Source organism: Sceloporus undulatus, chromosome 6 (assembly GCF_019175285.1).
Source record: "Sceloporus undulatus isolate JIND9_A2432 ecotype Alabama chromosome 6, SceUnd_v1.1, whole genome shotgun sequence".
Taxonomy (NCBI): Eukaryota; Metazoa; Chordata; class Lepidosauria; order Squamata; family Phrynosomatidae; genus Sceloporus; species Sceloporus undulatus.
Window position 1 is genome coordinate 55090654 of NC_056527.1, and position 20807 is coordinate 55111460.

At 39.3% G+C, this 20807-nt stretch overlaps 1 protein-coding gene across 4 annotated transcripts in view; it reads left to right on the forward strand.

The window, feature by feature from the left end:
* Positions 1-20807, forward strand: part of TMEM108 (transmembrane protein 108) — a 229958-nt gene that overhangs the window by 92442 nt on the left and 116709 nt on the right. For 2 of the 4 annotated variants that reach the window (XM_042470995.1, XM_042470996.1), the window contains one exon: positions 15489-15574. In XM_042470995.1, the coding sequence (XP_042326929.1) occupies positions 15535-15574 (40 nt within the window). In that variant the 5' untranslated portion in view covers positions 15489-15534. Of the gene's footprint in view, positions 1-8108; positions 8177-13099; positions 13348-15488; positions 15575-20807 lie in introns of those variants that run through there. The other 2 variants (XM_042470998.1, XM_042470997.1) reach the window with 2 other exon arrangements.

A 20807-nucleotide genomic window follows, 5' to 3' on the forward strand; every position in this document is an offset into this window, starting at 1 on the left:
AGACCAGAGTTTGATTCCCATGAAACTCACTGGAAGAGTTTGAGCAAGGCACATCGTGTCAGTTTCAGGGGAAGGCAATGGCAAACCTTCACTGAACAAATCTTGCAAGAAAACCTCATGATTTGTTCATTTTAGGGTTGCCATAAGTTGGAAATGACTTGAAGGCATGCAACAACAACAACAAATCAGTTGTTAAACCCAGCTTATTAATCATATTGATTCAATAGGCCTGCTCTAGTTGAAACTAAGAATTGGATTTAGACCCTTTTTAAAAAGCACAAACTAAGATCCCAGTGGATGAAAGTAGCAAAAGTGGCAGTGTGGCTCTGTTTAGGTGTCTTGTTAAATTCAAGCATTTAAAAGATTCTGATGCTTTCTTTTGCAATTCAAATATTAATATTAATATTTTTACTGAGAAAATGGCTTGTCAAAATAAAGCACTTAATTCTTCCCCTTGAATATTAAATTCCAGGACTGGGCAAACAAATGAGAAATCATTAACTCATTAGAATAAATGGGACACCTTAACAAAATCCAGCATGACAGCGTGAAATGCATCCTCGTTTTCTTTCACATCTGATTCCAACCAGCTTTCCTCTGCTTTTATACATGCCATTGCCTTGACTTATTAAAAGCAAACAAAGCCAATAGAAATCATGCTTTGTTAAATAGATAAAGCAACAGAGTGTCAGCAGAGGAAGGGAGTTACACCACAATTATGATGCTAAAACCACCTTGCAGCTACACAAGCTTTATTATTTAGAGCTAAATTTTAATTTGCATAACTTTATCGAAATAGTCTCTTGCCTAACTCTCTTCTTCTATATTTGCCTCCTTCTATATTTCCAAATATCTGGAGGTAATTTATAATGTTGACATAGAGAAGACAGGTATAATTCAAAGTTATATAGCAAGTGAATTTATATTGGGTAAACCCAGGGAGACAAACCAGCCTGTGACATTTACATTTCCTTAGAAACTCTTCCAAATTGATCTGGGAATATCTCCATATATTTTCCAAATGAAACGAAACATTGGAAGTAGAATAACCATATATACTACTGCTCTTGTATAATTTGAAAATGAATCAAGAGCTATGGTTTCTTCCCATTTTTACTGATTTGTACTTCTGTGTGGTGCTGTGAATACACATTTTTTTCTCCCCTTATTTCTAAAGGATGTAAAAGTACTGTGCTTTATAAAGGGGAATAATTTATGGCCAGGTCACTGGCTTATGAGCCCTTGTTTGTTTTGGAGAGGATTTGCTCCCTTTGACATCTAATCATGAAACTCAAGGTGAAGAGAAGTAAATGGTATCTCTCACAACAGAAGTGGCCATAATAAAGCTTAATATGAAATATCATATACTGTATATATCAGTACAATATTGTCTCTCCATATATATTGATTTCAGCCTTCCAAGGTAATGGAATCCATATTGTATAGTTCAATTTGTTTCCCTCCTTTTCTGGCTATATTGAATTGATGATTGTAGGGAAAGCAATAAAATGCTTTAATTAAATGGAGCCTTAACCAGATACATAGAGGTTGAGGCAGACCTTAATCTCCATGACGCAGCTATGTGTATTCATCTATCCAACTATTATGTTTTCAATTCCTGTACTCAGTGTACTGAGTACAGGAATTGAATTAATTTATCAGGACTGGGGGAGGCTGTCTCTTTTTAGAGACTAGTCCTATATGCTGTTCCTACTCTGGAGAAAATAGCCAGGTAGTCTTTATTTAAAGTAAGGATTAGAGAGGAGAAGCTGACAATAAAAGTTGGCAGTGAGTGGATGATCACAAGATGGCAGAACACCACTGTGAAGGAAGGTTCTTCTGGTGTTCCTTACTCTGTATTTTGTGGCTCAGGGTTCATTTTCCAAGACCATATCAGTTCTCCTGCATGGGAAAAACATAAGAAACAGCCTCCTGCTTTAGATTAAAGACTATCAGTAACGTTTAACCTTAAATCCACTGCTACCTACTACTTACATATTTGACAACCATCCGGCAACTTCCAGGCCACATGAAAAAATGAAAGGCCTAAATAAAGAAAAATTGAATGGCATATATAAATAGCACTCCAGAATAGACAACTTTATTCTGATATAGAAATCTACTTGCCCACCCCCAAATTTCTAGTTGCCACTCAAGGTTTTAGATCTTCCTGTGATACTATATGGACTAAGTTAAGGATCGCTGGCTTACCTTGTAGAAAACACCACAGGGCCCAACAGAGCATTCAAGTCACTCTTTAAAAAACCCCTCATTTCCCCCATGTTTGTTGTTGTTGACAAAATGGTGCAGTCTAAGGGACTTTAGTATGATATATGTTACTAATGATTAATTGTGTTACAGACACTAGCCAGTCAGTATCCATGACATTCAAGCAACAGTGTTTCATGTAACATTGCAGTGAAGCAGCAAATGATCCTGCAGCTGGAGGGGAGAGGGGACCATATTTTTCCCAGGATAAATATTGCTGGTTGCATAAAAGGCAAATGTAATTTACATGTTGGTGGAGAACCATTGCATAGAAGGGCATTTGTATCCCTCACAACAGCTGAGTAACAACTATACATCTATCTTCCATTAAAGCAATTGTCTAGAAATCTTGTCAGTGTCCAAAGAGACTGATGTTCTTTCTGAGACTAAATAGCAGTTATAAAAAGAACAATTCAAATGAAAACTTTTACACCCCTTTTTCAATTATCATGGAGAGATAACTGTCATTGTCATGATGGGACATGAAATACTGTTCAGGACTAAAAGATGTTAATAGCTGTTTTGTTAAAATTGTTAAATCTTCTTCGATTATATGTATTGGTGAGAGTACTACTTTGCTTTACATTATATACATGCTTCTGTAAAACAAATGGGAGAGAGAGAGCAGTACCATATCTTCCATCTTGACCTATATTCCCAGGATCAGAAATGAACTCAATAGCAGTAGCATGTACATTTCTATACTGCTTATCTGTGAACTCGGCACTCTCCAAGTGGTTTACAATCTGTAAGCTTATAGCCTCCAATAAGCTGAGTACCAATTTTACCAACCTATGAAAAGATGGAAGGCTGAGTCAATCTTGGAGCCCCTGGGATCAAACTCACAACCGTGTGGCTACTGTATCGACATTTAACCACTGTGCCACCAGGACTCATATGCATTGATCCAATGCAGGATCAATGTGGAGAGTTAGCTTAATTGCATCTGTTAATCATATCCCACTGACAAGTTTCAGGATGACAGTGACCCTGGAAAGGAGGGTTCCAGTTCTCCAGTTCCTGCTTGTCCATGGAAATCCAATGGGAGACCTTAGGTGAGTCTCACTCTCTCATTCTCAGAGGGAGGCAAAGACAAAACAATAACAACACAAAAAACACCCCTCTGAACAGATCTTGCCAAGAAAAGTCCACGATAGGTTGCCTTAGAGTCACCTTGGAGCAAGTAGGAAAATAACGTGAAGACAAACTTGTCACCTCATCTACATACCCACACAGTTTTTAATTTGAATTACCATTCTTACATACATCACATACAAACTGCTTATATAGGTCTGTCTCTGGATTCTCCACTCCAAACATACACCTAAAGAAACAAAAGCTCATGCTACCAACCTTTCAGTTAATCACAAAGGTGCTACAAGATCCCTTTGCATACTGTTTTTCCAGACTAACACAGCTATGTCTTTGAATTCTCAAAATTGTTTATTGCATTATAAAACCTATCTCTTCTGACCTGTGTTATCACTAATGGAAGACTGTCGGTGTTTGCATGTATGTGCTGAATTTATTGAATGTTCCAGATGTTGTTTTACACGTCCATAAAAAAAGGATTTACACAGCTATAATTTCTTCCCTTCCTGTACTACTGTGTTAGTGAGCAAGTCTTAATTAATTCGTCTGCAGGCAATCAACATAATATGAGCAAATCTGCTAACAGCTTCTTGGCTTCTTCTGAAGGTCCCACCAGGGGGCTTGATAAAAGGGAGAAACCTTCAGACGCAGTCTGGAATGATTATTTTTCTTTCATTTTCCAAAGGGATCGACAGACTGGAAGCTTCCACCAAAGGGATGAAAAAGTAGAACTGAAGACAATTCAGGTTCAGATGTAATTGAGGATTAGATGTCTCTCCCACTGGAAATGCGCTCAAACAGATTCGCTAATGGTGAATAACTAAGCACAAAATAAATAATCAGTATTGTCCAGTGGTTTTGATTCTATGTGAAGAAGATCCTGTTCTAGCAAACATGCAATAACTATGCCTTTTCTAGTTCCAAAAGTAACTTTCCCAAACTCTGGAAGGAGGCTGTCTACATACACTTCAAACTTCTCTCTCTTAACCTACCTGGAATTGCTAAGATCATTCTGAGTGTCAAACGTCTTTTCTAAAAAGGTTAGGTGGGGAGGCCATGGGTTTGCTAAGAAGAGAGCTGGAACTTATGCTTCATGTCTCTGGCATTTTACAGCCACAGAACCCTGTAAATATTACAGAGCCTTTTCATTTATACTCCTCTGAAATTCTCTTTTTTTCCCTCTGTTCTTCAGAGCTTCCTTTTCTGCTTTAACCACTAGTAGACTCTCTAAGGAAACAAAAAGGATGGGAGAAGGAGCACCTGCCTTGTATCTAGTTTCAGTGATGAAGTTACAAGGAAAATGGGGTAGAAGGAAAGAGAGTCTGGTTACAGCTAGGAGTAAAAAAAGAAATTGATATTAGCAGAAGGTTTTTATTTTTACAACTTGATCCAATTCTATGTGACTATTAACAAAAGTGTACCCGTATCTTTTGGTTTCCTGGCATCTGACGGAAACCATGATTTTTTCCCCTCAATCAGTCACAAAGCTTGTTTTTGTTTTTTTTAAAATTACTGAACATTTGTGCATGTGTGTGTTTTTGTTTGAAATGTATACTTAGAAAATGAGGAAATATGTAAAAATGTTGGGAAAGATGTGCATTAAAGATCCTATCAAGAAAACAGACATATTTTGATGTGGGATGGGGAAGAAGGATTTCACAGCCTGATAAGGAACTTAGGCAGGTATGAGAATCCTAGTGGGAGTCTGAGAAATGCAATAAAAATGAAACTGACAGGTTTCCATATCCCTAGTTACAGTATGGCAGCTCTAAAGCCCACCTGGAAGTTGCCTGTGTTGTGATTCCCCCCCTTCCTCTCCTCCATATCACTTCTTTTACACTAGTGCTTTGCAGTTTCAAACCCCCTTCATAAAATGCTGAGATAGGTTTTGAAGTATAAAAGGGAATTATTTACATAGAGGAGACATTTTACATCTGCTGGGTGATGCTGTGTTCCTTTAACGTGAATGTGATGAAAGGCTCCTGAGCCCATTTGTCACATCTGAAGTCAAAGCATTTTATCACACACTGAATACATTAAATTTAATCATAGCAAAGGCTTTGAATCTTGTGTTGGGTCATGGACCAGTTATTTGCAAAAGCAGATCTTCTGTTTGGTTTACAGTGTAATGGATCTGTATGTGAAAAACTGAAAACCAACTTTTTTTATTTAAAAATGGATGTTTGAACCTGAATCATAGAAAACACCATTGGGTGCGATAGTCAAATGTGGAAAAATACTTCTGGTTGGTGCATTATTATTTGGCTTAGAACAATGAAAACCTGACATTTGTGTGACATATTTATCCCACAAACTTAACAATGAATCACATATTTTCCCACTGTGTTATTAATACAGTCCTCCCATTGCGTAAGGGGAAAATCATGTATGCTCATGCCCCATTGAAAATAATGGGGTGTCTGCACGCAGCGCCGCAGAGTGCGCATGCCATGGGCATGCACGCCATTGATAAGATTCTCCCGCAGCTTCAGCATATGCTGAAAGCTGCATAAGTGAAGCCTGTGTATGGTGAGGACTCACTGTAATTATAAAAGTGTGTGTGGCTGGTAGATGGACAGGCAGAATGCCAGTGATCTGGATTCATGAAGCTATGTATCTGAAGCTGGGCATGGATACTAGAGAGACCCTGAGGACTGTTTTTTAAATGATTAATTAATTTGATTAAAATTGTAGTCTTAGGCGGGTTACAAACGGCCCTCAAGGGGCCGTTTTCCCGCCACCATCATTCGCTGCGTAGGGAAGCCCCAGCTGCCAGACCGCGAGGCTTCCCCGCGCAGCAAAAAAGGAGCGGCGAAATGCCGCTCCTTTTTGGAACGCGGAAGTGGCGCCGCGAGGGGTGGAGTGCGCCCTCGCGACGTCACTTCCGCCGCGACACGTCTGGAAGCACAGCGTCCAATACGTCAACATGGTGGCGCCCATGTGGATGGGCACCGCAAAAAAGTACGCGCTCCGCGCGTACTGGGAGGAAAGGCTGTCAGGAAGGTAAGAACCTTCCTAACCCTAATACGGCCCTTCCTAACCCTAGTACGCGCGGAGCGCGTACTTTATGGCGGTTTGTAACCCGCCAGAGTCTACATTTTCCATCACCAGATGCTAGACTTTCCTAACCAATGAAGAGGAAGCTGAACTTAGGCCTGGGCTGTTCATTTCTCTTGAGGGCCTCTAGGCAGAAAAATGTCATGTTTCCCTCTACAGAGGAAAGACAAAGGAGGTCCTGCTTCATGGTCAGAACTTGGAAAAGTTACTTTTTGGACCACATCTCCCAGAGTCTCCTGGTCAAAATGGCTCATAAAAACTGGATGATTCTAGGAATTGTAGCAAATATAAGAGAAGGGAGATTAACACCAGGGGGACAGAAATAAAGAGAAGAAAAGAGAAAGAGCAAAGAGAAAGAATGAAGTACTTCAGGGTATTGAGAAATCACTTGATGGGGAAGAGTGGAGCAAAAGGACCTGTGCAGAGTTGAGGGAGATTGATTTAAATCTTTCTTCCTTATATAATAGAGTGCCAATGACTATGAAGCTTTCCTTATATCTGAGTTTTAAAACCCAGAAACTTTACTGCTAGTCATCTTACTAGCAGCACATGTATCTAGATTTGAATGGTCCTCCTGATACAGGAGGAATCCTTTGGAACACTATGGTAGCATAAAAGCATTACACAAGTGGTTGTACTTTCTCAGAGGGTGCATATGTGTAACCAATCATTCCGCCAGCACACAAAGAGCCTGACATCGTGGGTTGGCAAATAATTAATTGTTGTGAGCGCAACGCCTTGGCATCTTTGTACAGTCAGTTGTTCAATATTAGGACCTCACATAACTGCGTTGATATATTTTTATGCTACACAAAAATGATTTTGAAACTTGGCTTATATCTATATTTTCCTACATTAGTCGGTACTAGGTTGGTAGGTGTGTGTGTGTGTGTGTGTGTGTGTGTGTATTATCTAATTTTAGACAATAAATTTATAATCTGGTTCTCTGTTTGAAAGGAAATTTTGTTTCATTTTATTTCAGGCTAGAACATCTTTCTTCCTTCAGATATAATAAATGATACAACATTTGGGAACCTGTCAGCTCCTTTAGACTTTTTTGTTTTCTATTCATCATTATGTCTTAGTTGTCCTTTTTAATTTAACTGAAATGCAGTGTGGATTGGAGGTGAAAGCTCTTTACTATGGAAAACAATAATTGATTGTGTATGGAGAATTCACACATCTATTCATCATCGTAATATTATTATACACTATAGATAATAGCAGCTCAGATCAGAAAGAGCATTTAAGGTAACATTTCCTAAAGTCCCTAAGAGAATTTAGAGATTAATAGCTTGTTTATATAGACAGAGATACAGCTATTTTCTTCAAGACCATTATCTCCTAAGGCCCCACATATATATCAAGTAGAAGTCATTAGTCTTGGACATTGGTTTAGAGCATGAGCAGGAAGAATTTAGTTGGTAGGTTGTGTGCAACTGCTGAAAACCATTTTTATGCCCCTCTCTGCAGGACTTCTCCTTCATCATTTAAAATGTGACCACCAGTGTAGTGTTGTATTTATGCAACTGTATTTGATACTCTGTGTGGTCATGTGTAGTTGTATATCTTCATGCCTCCTGGTTCTCTGTCTTGGGAGAAAAAGAAAGTCACCAGGTAGCAGGTGGGCAGGCTTAATTTCCCTACTTTCTGGTGAGCTGGGAACTACCCATGGTGGAAAATGAATTTCACTATGCTTCCCAACTGTGTGCTGAAGAGAGGGCCCCCTTTTCACTTCACAGCATGGAAGTAGAACATAGTATGTACGCTTTTGTGTGTGTGTGAATGACTGGATGGGGTCTGCATATGTGTGATATGCATGAATGCATATCTGCATATCTGTGTTGGATTTTTTTAATATATTTACTGCTTTATTTTTAGGGGTTAAAATAATTAAGAAGTAAAATGGATGATGTTAATCACAGGTCTGCATTTTGTCAGGATGGTAGTAGTGTGTTCTGAGTGTGGATATCTATGCAGGCAGGCCACTCCTTCTGGCCATGTCGTACTTGGAAACGAAGCAAAATCCAAGAAATTTAAATTCTGTTAGCAAAATAAAAAGGTTCTTATTAGGCAGAGAACACTGAATCTCTCAGAAAGCCTCCATGCTTTTTGCATTAGGAAAATTTTAGGTTTGTTAGTTGTTGGGGTTTTTTTTATGTTTTACTTTTGTGATAGGTAAAAACTTCAAATAGTAAAGTCAGGTTTGTGGCCTCACAAAGGACTGAGAAATCCTGGATCTCATAGGAAGTAAGGTCCAATGTCCTGGACTTTAAAATGCTGTGTCTCCCAGTTCCACATAGCCAGAAGAAGAGTGGCCTGCCTGCATAAATATCCCTCCATACTCAGAACAGCACCACAACCACCTTGACAAAATGCAAGCCTGTGGTTAACATCATCAGTTTTATTTTCTCCTGTGTTAACACCTTTTAATACCTTTGCTGATGAAAAAAACCAATGGAGGTTTGAAAGCTTGCAGCATGTATTTTCTTCAATTTGGTCGGCCCAATGAAGGTATGGTTGATTTATGGATTTTGGATGTTATTTTACTTCATTTAGAAATGTAATTTTAATGCAACTTTTGTTGGTGTATTTCCAGCCTTGTATGCTTTCTTTTTCTTCTATTTTGCTTTCTTTGAAAGGGTTACTTTAAAAGAGCTATCATTTTGACTTGTAACAGTTTACCCTGAAGGATCCAAATCTGTACAAATTCAACTCAGTGGCTTCACTTGAAATTTATAAGCTGTAAAGTCAAGGCCAGATTTGACCAAAAGGACCTCATTCAATTTACTCTACAGAATTTTATGTAAGGTTCATGACCATTAAATTATTTTTGTTTTTAAGCCAGAAGCAAAAGAAAGATGAACATGTACAAACAAAATGTCACATGATTTGTATTCCTCTACAAGCCTTTTCTTACCTCCAGAAATCAATAAATTGTCTAAATCCATTTAGGTACACCAAAAGCAGCACAACAACATAGCTGTTACTACTTACATCATTTTACAGTCACTAGTAGACCTTTTAATCCAAGAGATAACTGTGATCTGGGAATAATAAATAAATGCAAATAAAGAGCAGCAGGCTGTTAAATACAGGTGTTATATTCCTATTGATTATTTTAGAATACTAACCTTGCTCAGATTCTATGGCAGGAATAACAGAAAAATTAAAAAAGCAAATATAAGCAACTGTAGCTTGCACCCGAGATCTAAGGGAAGACAACATGCATGCATTGACTGAAATTTCTGCATTTCAGACCAGAAAGGAGAGAGAATGTTTTCCAGTTCATTTAAAAAAGAATGTACCAAAATCCACATATTTCTTCATGTTTAGGATAGAAAGAGTGTAATTTTTAAAAAATTGGCTATGGGAAAAATGTAACTGGCAGATTCATCAGTCCCAGCCCACCACTTGTAGTATTTAACTCTTCAAGATACGGATTTATATCCTTCTGTCTTCATCCATGACACAGGGACGTAGCTAGGATTTTAGGAAGGGGGGGGTCCAGACTAAGTGCCACCATTATAATGGGGCTTGAGTGCAGCGGCGCAGCAGCACACACCATTCATTTTTCTAATGGAAGGGGGGTCCGGACCCCCAGATCCCCACCCTGGCTACGTCCCTGCATGACAATATTCAATAACGGTTGCCATCTTTTTTCCCCCCTATCTGGTGCATTTCCTCATCTTTTATACCTGTATGACAGATAGGTAACATGTGAATCTATCCATGATGTGATTACATGTACCTATTGGATTTGGCCAGTGCAAATGGGAGAGAAATTGTTTACCATTTGTTTTTATTTTTTTATTTCATTTCATTTCTATGCTCAAGGGACTCAAGGCGGCTCAAAAGACAAAAACATTTTTAAAGACGTTACAATAAAAATTTAAAAACAAATAAAATCATCTAGATAAAACAGTATTAAAATTAACACAAAACATATAAAGATTAAAAACATAACCAAAACATTTGAAGTCGAATGCTTTCACGCTGGCATTCATAGTTTTTGGTGAGCTTTTCAGGCTATGAAGCTGTGTTCTAGAAGAGTTTTTTCCTGATGTTTCACCAGCAGCTGTGGCTGGCATCTTCAGAGAATTCTGGCATGGAAGAGAGAGGGGTATATATACTGTTGGTTGAGGGGAAGTGATTTGCATGTTAATCTGTGTATTGTTCTGTTGTTGAATGGAAAGAAATCAGGTATAGAAATGTTAGGAGAGAGAAAACGTAAAACAAAAGAAGGAACGTCACAAAATTCATGATAGCATGATGGTGATAACCAAATGACAGAGAAGGAGAGATCTTGATGAAAGAACAATGAACAGCGAAAAAGATGCCTGTACTCCAGTCACTCACTCACAAGCCATAAGGTGGTGAGTTCGATACCAGCCAGGGCTCAGGTTCGACCCAGGCTTGCATCCTTCTGAGGTCGCTAAAATGAGCACCCAGCTTGTTGGGGGCAATTAGCAACCCATTTGTGACATTGGGCAAGTCACATTCTCTCAGCCTCATAGGAAGGCAAGGGCAAAGCCTCTCTGAACAAATCTTGCCAAGAAAACCCCTTTATAAATTCACCTTAAGGTCACCATATTTGGAAATGAGATTACAGTTTGAATATGCAACCAGTATTTTGGCTTTATATTTATCTGCATAAGTAAGTTCTCATATACAAGATAAATGTCAAAACCTTCATAAAAGTTAGTTAATTGAAGTGAAATTTTGTTCTATCTCTAGGAAATATGAACGATTTCTTACATTCATAGCCTCTGCTAAAATAGAAATGGGGATGGGAAGATATATCCAAGGGGGAGTATTCTTTATCACTGGGTGTATAAATAGCTTTAAAGTGATAATGTAAGTGAATGTCTCACTCCTTCTGCTGGTAAATGGAACTAATAAAAGTGGCAATCCTAAGAGACTTCCATCTACAAATCAAATCCAGTCCTCCTGCTTTCATAAACTCCTTGGCATTTAATCAGCAGTGAAGTACTGTTTATTGGTTTAGCTTATATCGCAGATGCCTTCAAGATCATCTCCTAAATAAGCTCAGAAGGAATGATAGTGGAGAACATTAAAATAGCTTGCAGATGCCTTACGTTGTGGGCAGATTTAGTGAAGTGCGAGTTCTTCTAAGAAAGATAAGGAAATAAGTTCCTGAAGATTGTTGTTAACTGTTTTCAAGGATTGGCTCTTGAGTCTGAAGTCATAGACCACACATAATAAATCCATAAAACAGCCTGGTGGAGACCTTTGCATTGATTGCATTTAAGGCCAACTCAATACATTTTGCTGCAGGTGATGTGGGCAGGGGGGACCTTCACCATCCGCATTCACGTCAAGGTGTGTCAAAAGCCAGCTAAGGCAGAAGATACTACAAGTGCCTCCCCTTAGACCAGGCAGTAAAAAAAAAGTTATATAATAAATAAATCATCAATGTTTTTTATATTCTTTTATGGCATCTCAGATATGCTGCCTGAAGAAGCTGACACTTTGTAAAGACATACTCTGTTGTAATGATTCAAAAGAGCTGCTCAGAGTATTTCACCAGCATGGAGAAAATGTTATGTTTTTGTCTTTTTCATATAGTACACACACACACACCCGCTCCATGCAATATTACAAACTGCTTTTCAAACTTTTTGTGGCTTTAAAAACAGTTTGTCTTTTCAAGAAATGTAAATCAAAACTTTCTTGTAACATCATACAATTAATTAGTTGCTGCTTTGGATCTTGGACCATGAATTTTGAGGCTCTAAATGCAATACCTACCAATAGCCTTAGGTGTTTACTTTCCATAATTGCTCAAAAAAGGTGATACCAGATTATTAGGATTTGGCTAGATGCATGCTAGGGTACAAAGGAGGAAGAAATAAGAAAGATAAGCAGGGGAAGAAAGGAAGAGACAGACCCAGGATGTTTTGCCGCCTAAGCAAAGTAAAAGATGGTGTCCTCTCTCCATCCCTTATATGGCATCCATCTATAGTATTACTTGCAATTTACTTCTGCATTTATGGCGGAGTATAATCCTCCACAACACCAAAGATTAGAGGGCCTGTAAAGGTAGGGTTGCCATAACCCCCCTGGGGGCATGACAAACCCGATTTTTGGCCCCTTGGCACGGTCACGGCACAGTTTGGCTCTTAGCCCCGGGTTGAGCTGGTTGCCGCCGCCGCCGCCGCAACAACCATGGCTGCTCTGCAGCCGCCACCGCCATTGCTGCTGCGGTTGCTGCTGCGGCCTTTTCGCTGCCTGACTTGCTTTGCCCTGGCCCTGTGTGGACTGAGCAGGAGCTCCTGCCCTTCAGGCTGGCTGGCCAATGGCTGGACAGCCCTCCCCTGCTGCAGGAGCTTGTGACTGCTAGCAGGAGGCAGGGCTGTTTCAGCTCCACTCTCCCCATTGGCCAGCCAGCCTCAAGAGGAGGAGTGTCTCCTCTTTGGTCCCTGGCGCAGGCCGAGGGCAGAAAAGAGCCTTGCCGGCAAGCTATCTCTCTTCTTTCCCCTTCCCCTATTTTTTCTTCTCTTCTTCTTCTTTTTCCTCCTCCTCCTCCTCCTCCTCCTCCTCCTCTTTGTTTTCTTCCCCTCCTTCTCTTCTTTCTCTTCCCCCTCCTCTTCTTCTTTTTCTTCCCCTTTTTTCTTTTCTTCCCCTCTTCCCTTTCCTTTTTCTTCTCGGCTGCTGCTGCTGCTGCTGCTGCTGTTGTGGTTATGGTTGCTGTTGTGTGCCCAACTCCTTTCTGACAAATGGCAACCCTGCCTAGCCTCCCTTCGCTAGCCCCTCTTTCTCTAACGCCCTTATTTAATCCCTTCTATCTAAACCTCTATCTATTTACCCCCCCTAAGCCCCCCTCCTCTTCTTCTCAAGGATCCAGGGCTTCTCAGGGCTTTGCCCCCATGCAAAAAGAAAAAGACTGACCCACAAATCCCCCTTATAGTAAGTGGAGATACACTGTACCTGGGGGGAAAAGAGGGGGTTGCAGGGAGCAAGGAGAAGGAGGAAGGGGGCAATTGCTAAGAAGGCTTGGAACATATAGTTTGCCGGCTCAAGGGGCTGCCTGTCTACCTTGGCTCAAATGCTAAGTATGCCTGGACTTGTGCTGCTGTGTGTGTTTTGGAATTGGGGGGGGGTGGCCAGAAAGGGAAGTACATTTCTGCCATCTGTCGAGGAATAATGCCAAATGTCCTCCATTTTGAGCATGCCTAAGAAACATGAGTTTATATCAATACTTTTTTAAAAGCATTATTTTTTTTCCGCGTGTCCTCCATTTTAAAAATATGTCCTACATTTGGGGCTAAATTTTGTCCTACATTGTCCTACATTCCCCCCCCCTTTTTTTTCCCAGTTTGGAGGTTGACAGTTATGGCAACCCTATGTAAAGGTTGTGTGATACACTATGCTCTGTTCTCCAGTAGAGAGGAACAGTCAAAAGAGTTCCGGAGAAACAGCTGGGAGACTGCCAGAAACACTTCTCAGCATCTGTTGCTTGAAACAATCACCTCACTCTGTCTAATCCAGGCTTCCTCAACCTTTTTACCTTGAAAAATATCTTGAAGTACTTTTCAGGTCTCTGGGAACCCCTGCATAAAAAATACAGCCAGCATAAAATTTCACAATCTCTTGTCCAACTCTTGCTGGTCTCTTATGGAACACTAGGTTTCCAGGGAACCCTGGTTGAGAAATCCAGGTCTTATGATGGGCCTGACCCTATAAAGGAAGGACTTTAATGGTGATACTAGCTGTACTAAATCTGAATATCTAGTTAAGAAAGCCCTCTAGTGTAATACAGTACAGTGGTGCCTCGGGTTACGAAATTAATTCGTTCCGCCGCCGCTTTCGTAACCCGAAAAGCATTCGCAAGCCGAAATGCCATAGGCGCTAATGGGGAAAAGCCGCGATTTCGTGTGAAAAAGCCAAAAAAAGCACCAAAAAATTTTTCGTAACCCGAAAAAACATTCGTAACCCGGAACAATGATTTCCTATGGGATTTTTTCGTATCCCGGAAATTTCGTAACCTGGGTATTTCGTATCCCGGGGTACCACTGTACAGCTAAATAAATGAACCAACATTTTCATGAAACAAAATGTTCAAGCATGTTAAAGGTTTATTTTGATATAAGACTCCTTCTTTCTTAAGTATTGTGGCACCATTTTCAATGTCAATGGGTTTGATCCTGCTCGTCCTTTCATTGGCTTAGATTTTTTTAAAAAGTGATTAAATGTCAACTTGCAGAATGGTGTTTCCTCTTCACTGTGGACACTTCCTGTGCCCTACCTCTCTGTCACACACACAAAAACACACAACATACATACATACAAACAAATGAACAAACAAACACAGCAACCCTTAAAACTGAGAGGGCCCTGAGAAGAATCCTGAGATGTAGTTCATGGGTTTGTAGCCTGAGGAAGTATCAGCAAAAGTTGATGACCCAACCCAGTTGATTTATGAGTCCATAACTGATACTATAAGTTACTTCTCTTCATCTTCCTTATATTTATTACTTCAGATTACGTACAGCAAAATTTCCTCTTTCTTAACTTCAATAATTTTTTTTTAGTCTGCATACTAAAGAGACCCAATGTACAAGGAGTACATGCCAATGTGTTTTATTCCATAGTCTGGAAATCACAAATCGATTGTCTTCCTGTACTCTCTGAACTCATTATTCGCATCCTACTTTCTCATGGATGTGGATTCTTTAACTCACTGTTTATTGTTTGTTTGTTTGTTTATTGTATTTATTCTCAGCTCTTCAGAAATACTCTTAGAGCAGTTTACATATTGGTTATTAGACAGTTTTCTGCCCTCAGGCTTACAATCTATAGATACAACATGCAATGAAAGGGGATGGTAGTGGTGAAGGGGATCAAGTTCAGGATAAACTGTAGCTTATTCTCTCCCTCCAAGGCCAGGGCGATGCTAGTTGAAATGAAGAGAGGACCTTTCTTCTGCCTCTGAACCCAATTACAATTCTCTGTAGTGCTTCTGACTATATGGCCATAAAATAGTATCACTTCTTTTAAAAAGTCATTCATAGAAGACCCTAGTGTGTGTTTGTTTTTTCATTTCCTAGACAGAATCATGAATAAACTGCAAGGCAACCAGCAGCAGATGATACCATGAAGAGAAGCTTACAGGTCCTCTACTGCCAACTGCTTAGTAAGTAGACACATTAAAATTCAGTTTCACCATTGTTGCTCACACTGAGGAAAATAATGTATGCATCTGTTGGGTATTATTTGTAATGGCGTCTCCTGAGAAAATAAGCTGTCCTCAGTTGATGGACTACAGTCGAAATAAAAGGTTATAAATCAGTAATACTAAGATTTAAGTTATTTCCAGTAAAGTATGAGAGGCAAATAAACCTAGAAGCAAGGTCTGGATGAGTGTTTCCTCCATATTTCCAATGTTCCTATCCCAGAGCCAAAAGAAATTATCAGCTTTGTTTTTGTTTTGTTTTTTTAAAGGTGAAATGTGTACGTGTGTGTATGTGCACACTTTCAAGTATGCATTATTTTTCTCACCAACATTTGTTTCCAGTAGATCACCATATTACTGGTCTCTTCCCAGCAGCTAAAAAGACCATCTGTTTGCAGTAGAGTTTCCTGGAACCTTCACTATGACAGCTGGTAGATCACACAGGCCTGTGCATCCCTTACCTGCCACCACCATTGCATTCATGCTGAAGGTTCATGTCACAGTCTGTAACATTGGAAGGGTGTGCCTGACCACATGGATGTAGATAGGCTCCCTGTTTCTGCCCTTACAGACCACAGCAGGGGCCTTCAGAGCAGCAGTGGCAGCGACAGGTAAGGGACCCATGGTTCAGTGGTTCTATGGCACAATGGCGGGTGTGCATGTGAACACTCAGCTATTGCTGAGATGGTCTGGGGACAGAACCAGGTTGAAACCGTGGGCAGGATACCATGGGGTTGGACAGTGGTATTCTGCCCATATGTATAGGTCCTAAGAGACTTACATTAAACATGAAAATAAATATTTAAAATAACTGAAAGAGGACAAGATTAAAGAAAATGAAGAAGGTGGCCATGAAAATATGCAGAACAAAAATAGTCCAGCAGTAAGAAATTTGTTAATGAAGATATGGGAATGTTTAAATTTATTACAAAGGAGGACATAATTATCAACAGAATAGTCGATTTATTGACAAATCAATTCAGCATGGAAGTTAGTGAAAATCTATTTCCTTTTAATTTATTTAGTTTAATGTAAGCCTATGTTTGTTTTTTCTAGCTTACATATCACATTTATATCAGTTTATACTTGCACTTTTGGGAAATAATGCATTTTATATAAAGCTATTTTGACATTCTAGCCCACTTTCAGCGATGAATATATACAAAAAAAAGAAGACTGTTTTTCTGAGCCAAAGAAACAAAGAAGGAGGAAGGGGAAAAATAAATGTCTCTAATGATATAACTGGGTCTATATGTCAATCGCTTTTGAACAGAAAAGAAGTTCAGTTAACCTCTTGAGAAACTGTACTATTATAGAAAGTAGAGAAAATTGTATTAATATGATATGAACAATGAAAGTGGCAGAATGTATAAAAATAAGAATTCTGAAAAATGTGTATTTCATTACAAATGGAAAGTAGAAGGCCATTGCTTTATTTGATCTATGCAGTGCAGCAAATCCAGTAGTCAAGTGCTGATAATTCTTTTTAATTCTATTCTTCTTATTATTATTATTATTATTTCAATTTATAGCTTACTTTTCTCATACGAATTTAGGACAGCTAACAATCATACAAAAAAAGCACACAGTTAAAATTCACAAATTACAAATAAGTAGAATCATACATCTAAAATGAATTGTTATATTAGAGAACTAATAGGAAAGTCGGTAATTCAACATTAGTGTTTTATTGATCATATTTTGTATTACTGTATCATTTTTACTGATGTAATCCCGCCTCGATCCTTAGGAGAGACAGGAAATATAAATAAACTTTATTATTATTATAAAATCACAAAATGCATGTCTAAAATGACAAATATTTTAAAACATAAATTACAAATATGCAGTAAAATACAAATGAAACAATTGCTTATTCCCTAGAAGCCTGAGCAAAAAGATTTTTTAAAAGATAACTGGTACCTGAAATGCAAAAATGTGGTTGTAAATAAATAAATACATATAAATATTAAGTAGTTGGAGGGGTCAGTACAATATATTTATTTAGAGTTATTGTAAAAGTGTTTCCTTCTCTCCTTCAACTAGCACATAAGCATTACCAAATTCCCAATAAACTAAAAACCAATATGCCTACTGAACATATATATATATATATATATATATATATATCTTCTACTTTAGTGTGCTTTTTCCAATTGCTTTTCCAAATAATACTCTTCCTAAAGTATAAGTGTATATTAAGCATGAATAGGGCTGGAAGCATTCTGCTTGAAAACTTTTATCCTCAGGCAAGTTGAGATAATGTTGTCCCATGAGCCGCATAGAGAAAATCCTTCTGGAAAAAGAAAATGTAGCTTGAGGGAGGAATAAATGTTTATTCAGTTTTCTAATACTAGCAACTATTTTTAAAAAATAAATAGATAAACCCACCTACAGAGATATAATCTTAGCTCAGACCATTATATTTAGTACATTTGCCAGGACATATGTTTAATTGGAAGCAACATGTAACCTTAAGTGCTATCAGAGTTCCATTAAAAACTCTGCCATTACGTGTCCAAGGGTGAATACCACTGCACAAAAACACGCCACACCAAATGGGATTGGAAGGAAAAGGCTACAGTGGCTTGCTATCCATGCAAATTTCAGCATTCGTGGACTGAAACGAAGAAACGTTTAATTTTTGTAAACCTGTGATTTGCGGCAGCCAGGCTGAGAAGCATTCAAGGCAATAAGGGAAGCTTGGGTGGGAGGCTCCAGGCACAGGGACTCATTTTTCCTGCATCTGTCCGGGAATGCTGCCAGCAGACACTTGACAGTAGCTGATAACAGAGCCTTAGCACAGTGGAAGTGAAAGTAAAGCAGACCTTGCAAGGAACCAGTCTGAGAGCAGTCCGAGAAAACAAGCCGAGTTCAGAATTCCAGAAGTCCAAACGTTCCAAGAGTCAAGCCGAAGTCAGGATACCGAGAAACAACGTTGGTCAAACAGTCCAAGGTCAAAACAGCCAAGAGATAACAAAGTCCGGTCCAAGGTCAAGGTAACAAAGAATCCTAGTGCTAGCAGCAATCACGCCGAGAGATCATGCAATACTCTAGCAACCAGCATTAGTCTCTCTCCCACTTAAGTAAGGGAAACTCTCCCTCGTGCCACCTGAGGCTGGTTGGCTAATTGCCTCTCGGCAATTCTCTGTGATCTGCGCCTGCAAGCACTCTCAGCTCTTCTCTCTTTGAAAGAAGGCACCTGCATGCAAGCTTCGTCCCCAGAGTCCCCACTAGGCAGTGGTACCATAGACCTGGTTGAACCTCCTCCTCTGGGGTTGGAGGATCACAGCTGGGACCTGGCAGGGCAGGAACAGCACCTGGTGTTGCCTCAATCAGCCCTTGCTCTGGAGGAGGCTCATCCTCCTCTTCATCCTCCGAGAGCTGATCTTGGCTGGCCATGACAGCATCTGATGTGATTTGGCATGGAACTGTAAGCTAATTGCCCCCAACAAACTGGGTACACATTTTAGCAACCTTGGAAGGCTACAAGCCTGAGTTGAGCCTGAGCCCCTGGCTGCTTTTAAACTCACAACTTTTTGGTTTGTGAGTGAGTGGCCGCAATACAGGCATTTAACCACTGCCCCACCAGGGCTCTCCTCTGTGCCACCACTTGATGACAAATAGGAGTTTGCTTTCTTATTCTTTTCAATATGAACTAGTTTGAAGCCAAGTACAGTTGCAACACTCATGTATGGATTCCCCTAACTTTTTTCTTCTCCACTTTCCCTGTGCAACTGTTATTGCTTCAAATTAAATAGAAACTTGACATTTAAATAAATGTTTTTCAGTGATACATCTGTAAATGCTTGCTTGTATACCACAGGACCATTGCAAGGAATAAGACAGAGACCTCTAGCCTTTGGTCCAAATGCAGCCCTGGACCTAATGTGAAAAAAATTAACCTCAGCCTAACTTCAAAAGACCTGTTCTTGCATCTTGCAAGACTGATTTGTTCCTCTCCCATAACTAAGAAAAAGGGAGTGAGAAGGATGGCCACAAGACAGAGAGACAATGGAGTGAGCACAGCTACATTTGGCCCTGGCCTTACCTGTCCTCTATTGGGTTCAGCTCTCTCTACAGATTAACACTGAGGGGTACAAAATTGATCCCCCATTCCTGAAAAAGATGGATTCAGCCACTGTTTAATTATTCCAGATCTTGGGCTGAATGTGGCTATGGATGGTTATATGCAAGCCAGCAGGCAGAAGTTACTGAACTAATGTATATTGAGCACTGTAGGATGATGCAGTTACTATTAAACAAACAGAAGGTTGATGGCCAAATAATGTTTTTCAGTAATACACCTATTGCTCGTGCATATGTCCCACTGAGTTTAGTGATTCTTTCTTCTGAATATGTGTGCTTACAAAAGCATTGTATAATGAATTTTTACAGTGTTTCCAGTATAAAGATGTAGGGTTTTCCCCGCTCCAAAAGAAAAAAAAGCTGAAATACTTATATTTACTTTAAAAGTGGTGGTTGTGGTTAAGAAACTGGAATTCAAAATGGGCTCCTTGATTAGTATTTTGAAATCACTAGACAAGCACCAATTAAAGTAAACATGTGTCCACAGTTTGATTCCATTTTCTACCACAGTTTGCTTCCATTATATTAAATATGCAGTTGGCTTTGCAAGGAGAGTTTTTAAATATATATATATATATATATATATATATATATATATATATATATGCCCATAATGTGGAGATTTAGGCCCTGCAGCATGAACCACAATAACTCAGTAGAGATGCTTATTGGGTTTTCTTTCTCTGTGGGTGTATGCTGAAGCTGAATATATAATAATGAAAAGTCAGAAAAGACCTATGAAGTGGCTGTGAAATTAAGCTTTATATAAAAGGTTTGTAAATTCTCAATGTGTCTTTAGAATTAGGTAGGAGGACTGCATAGTTGTTCAATGTGTGGTAGAGCCAGACTAACAGTATAATCGGATGCTTGTCTAGTCAGAAATGAACCCTCTGGGTTTTATTAGATTTATTCCCTGATATAAAATTGCAGCCTAAATTCATCCCAATAAAGCAATAGTATCCCAATAAAACAATAGCAATAGCATGTACATTCCTATACCACTTACCAGTGAACTCAGCATTCTCTCAGCGGTTTACCATCTGTAAACTAATTGCTCCCAACAAGCTGAGTACTCATTTTGCCGACCTACAAAAGGATGGAAGTC